This window comes from Nicrophorus vespilloides, unplaced genomic scaffold (assembly GCF_001412225.1).
Source record: "Nicrophorus vespilloides isolate i.1.1-1 unplaced genomic scaffold, Nicve_v1.0, whole genome shotgun sequence".
Taxonomy (NCBI): Eukaryota; Metazoa; Arthropoda; class Insecta; order Coleoptera; family Silphidae; genus Nicrophorus; species Nicrophorus vespilloides.
In genome coordinates this window covers 1-3,544 of record NW_017098264.1, presented here as the reverse complement: position 1 = coordinate 3,544, position 3,544 = coordinate 1, and the positions used below count along the sequence as shown (strand labels likewise).

Genomic DNA, 3,544 nt, shown 5'->3' with positions numbered 1-3,544 from the left:
CATCGGATTTATTTAGTAGTCTTAATGTCCTCTTCTCTTTTTTTTTTTGGTTTCGCACATGCGCCACAATTAATTAAAACCGGTTAAAAATTTCTTTCATAAATCATTCTACAAAAAAAAAAGTTTAAAAAAGAAAACTACATTAACATATAAAACAATTATTCTATTTTTCATGTCCGATGTTTATCTTTTCTGTTTTCGGTTTTTAGAAGAACCGTACACGCTGACCTACAAATACCGGTTAAATCGCGTTACAGCAAACAATATTTTCGAGTATTTTAAGTCACCTTCAGTAACACGAAACTATTTGTGATTCCAGCAACAACGGCAACAAATAAAACAATAATTATATTATGTAATTTCTTATAATATTGAGTGCTCTTAAGAAAGCCAAGTTCTTGTTTGTTTGTAATTGATAGCTTGATGGAATTACGCGCGTAAATTCAATTTCAACTCCATTACCTGCATTAATAGAGGTGCATATTTGGTTGCCTAAAGACGAAGTTCTTCAGGTTAATTAAATTGTTTGTGTAAAACTGTTACGTGAATAATAACTTGATTATTTACTAGAACATTTCACTTATAGAAATTATAGCAATTTAGAGTTACATAAACAACATTAGAATTGTTTCTCTATTATTTAATTAAGAGAATACCATAATTTCACCGAATGTATTTAAACTTAATATTTTTGATTTATTCTCTAAAAAAAACACAGTTTTATTTTATTATAAACAATTATTATGATTATCTTACATGAAATTTCAATACTCAGTAATAATTAATAGATCTATTGAACAAATATTCCTAAATTGAAATTTTGAACTCTTTTCATTTTAGTTATTTTCCCCCTTTTTTATGGATTCTAAGCTAATGTATATTGTAACGGAAATTCAGAATTCATAACCGAATCAGGGGACGTCGACTGAATTAGGACCGAAGGTTCTCCTCCAATGTACATTTGCACAGTGACAACTGATTAAATCATGAACCTCAATTGGTAATTTCACAGATTGCCTGCCCTCTCTTAATCCAATATCCCTCAACCGATTCTAATGGAAAATATCGTTTTCCTTTAGCTTTTTGAAAACTTAATTATTTTAAATATTTCCTGAACAACAAAAATAATAAATGTATAAGAAATCAATCGATCAAACTTTTTATAATCTTTCAATACTTTCATTTTTTTTATGATTACATAAAATGTTCCATGTAAAACAATTGTATTGCTCTTACCTGTTATAATAGTAATAAATAGTAATAGTAAATAAACTTATTGTGTCTTTTGTTTCCAGGAAATAACAATGCGTCCCCAAAGGAAGGCCTTCAATGGCGTGGGCGTAACAGCGGGGGCGGCCTCGGCCTCGGCCAGTGCAACGGAGAATGCAACGGCTCCGGGGACGGCGAAGCCGGGGGCGGCCACCACCAGGAGAACGGTGCGGCCGGACAGGGCCCTGACAAGCTGGAGGGGTCGGAATCAATTGAGAATGACACTCTTCACCTCAAGAGACGGGTGGGACTCGTCAGTGGGGTGGCTCTAATTGTCGGCACTATGATAGGTAACAATTTATACATGCAAAACAAGAACTAACTGCAACTACTTACTATTATACCCAACAGATTAACAGCAACTTTGTTACTTGTCAAACACTTGTCAAATTAGTGGTAACATTTCCATGACTATCTTCTTGTATTTTGCATTTACCTCAGTACATTTTCCTTACTTTAGTATAGTTTCCACGTATTTCTACTTGTCTCAATCTTCAATTGTTACAATTCTGATTTATGATCAATTGCATTTAGTATTAGGAATAGATCATCTATTCAGACTATAAAATTATTTTTATTGCATTCTAACGTTCCATCCGTGTCATTGCCACTCCAGTATTTATCCGCACTTCTTTTTTTTTCAACTTGTTTCAATCATTTGTCAAGTCTGTAGAAAATAGAGTAAAAGGAAAACAAGCAGTAAATTTTCCACAAAATCCTGAAATAAATTCCATCCATAAATCGATCCAATGCCTGTGATAATATTTGCACGTTTCCATGTAGAGAAAAGTCTACTATAGAAAAGGAAAAAGAACACACACCGTAATTCACTTTAATCGTTTCAATTCCCTGATGTTCGTATGTTTCAGGCTCTGGAATTTTCGTGTCTCCGTCCGGTCTTCTGGAAAGAACCGGATCAATCGGAATGAGTTTTGTGATATGGATGGCGTGCGGTTTGCTATCGCTTTTAGGTAAGCAAACAGAACATTTCTAGGAAATTGCAAAATATTTCCAACCACAGCTTTTCATCGAGAAGAAGAATGTAAATTGGATGCTGCAGTGTATCTTATTTTTCAATTTATACGGGATTTAATAATGCAATTGTTTGTTCGGTTTAGGCGCATTGTCTTACGCAGAGTTGGGCACCATGAACACATCCTCAGGAGCTGAATACGCCTACTTTATGGACGCCTTCGGAGCACCTCCGGCCTTCCTCTTCTCCTGGGCGAGCACGCTCGTCCTGAAACCATCCCAAATGGCCATCATCTGTCTCAGCTTCGGGAAGTACGCGGTCGAAGCATTCGTCACCGAATGCGAACCACCGGAGATCGTTGTCAAGATGGTCGCATTGCTGGCAATTGGTAACTATTTTATAAGAATCATACACAAGACTAAACAAATTATGTTATTTCAGTGGTCATCTTGTACGTGAATTGCTACAGTGTTAACTTGGCGACGAGCGTGCAGAACGTCTTTACAGCAGCCAAACTCGTAGCCGTCCTGATCGTCATCATCGGAGGAATCTACAAAATCTGTGAAGGTTCTAACCACCAACATTATTGATGTTTCAATCTTACTTAAAACCGTTAATTCTTTGTAGGAAACGTCCAGCATCTGCGGGAACCCTTCAAGAATACCCAGTATTCCGTTGGAAACATCGCCACAGCCTTTTACACAGGCCTCTGGGCGTACGATGGCTGGAACAATCTCAACTATGTCACCGAAGAGATTAAAAATCCTTCCAAGTAAGTACTAATACTCATTCAGTATAATTACTTCATTAGCTTTGAGGTTGATTATATTATGAATGAATTATCCTGTAGAATACTGTAATTATTTTACTTGATTAAGCTATAAATAGTTCTTGTATTAATTGAAGTATTTTGTTTTGTTAGGAATCTTCCTCGGAGTATCGCAATTGGAATCCCATTGGTGACGATCTGCTACGCACTGATCAACGTGTCGTACTTAACGGTGATGTCGCCCATGGAGATGATGACGTCGGAGGCGGTGGCCGTGACCTTCGGTAACCGACTCCTGGGTGTGATGGCTTGGCTTATGCCTCTATCCGTGACCATTTCCACTTTTGGTTCAGCGAACGGCACCCTTTTCGCAGCCGGCCGCCTCTGCTTCGCGGCTAGCCGTGAAGGACATCTCCTGGACATCCTATCCTACGTCCACATCAGAAGATATACTCCGGCTCCAGGCCTCATCTTTCACGTAAGTCTTCAATATTGTGTCGTGTCCCAGGGTTAAGAAATCCTTGGACACCGTG

General features: G+C 37.6%; 1 protein-coding gene across 1 annotated transcript in view; it reads left to right on the top strand.

The window, feature by feature from the left end:
* Nucleotides 1–3,525, top strand: part of LOC108562047 (b(0,+)-type amino acid transporter 1-like) — a 4,875-nt gene extending 1,350 nt beyond the window's left edge. The window contains exons 2-7 of the mRNA XM_017920233.1: nucleotides 1,296–1,559; nucleotides 2,139–2,240; nucleotides 2,388–2,630; nucleotides 2,684–2,809; nucleotides 2,870–3,014; nucleotides 3,165–3,525. Coding sequence (XP_017775722.1) covers nucleotides 1,296–1,559; nucleotides 2,139–2,240; nucleotides 2,388–2,630; nucleotides 2,684–2,809; nucleotides 2,870–3,014; nucleotides 3,165–3,525 — 1,241 coding nt within the window. The remainder of the gene's footprint in view (nucleotides 1–1,295; nucleotides 1,560–2,138; nucleotides 2,241–2,387; nucleotides 2,631–2,683; nucleotides 2,810–2,869; nucleotides 3,015–3,164) is intronic.
* The last annotated feature ends 19 nt before the right edge of the window (nucleotides 3,526–3,544 follow it).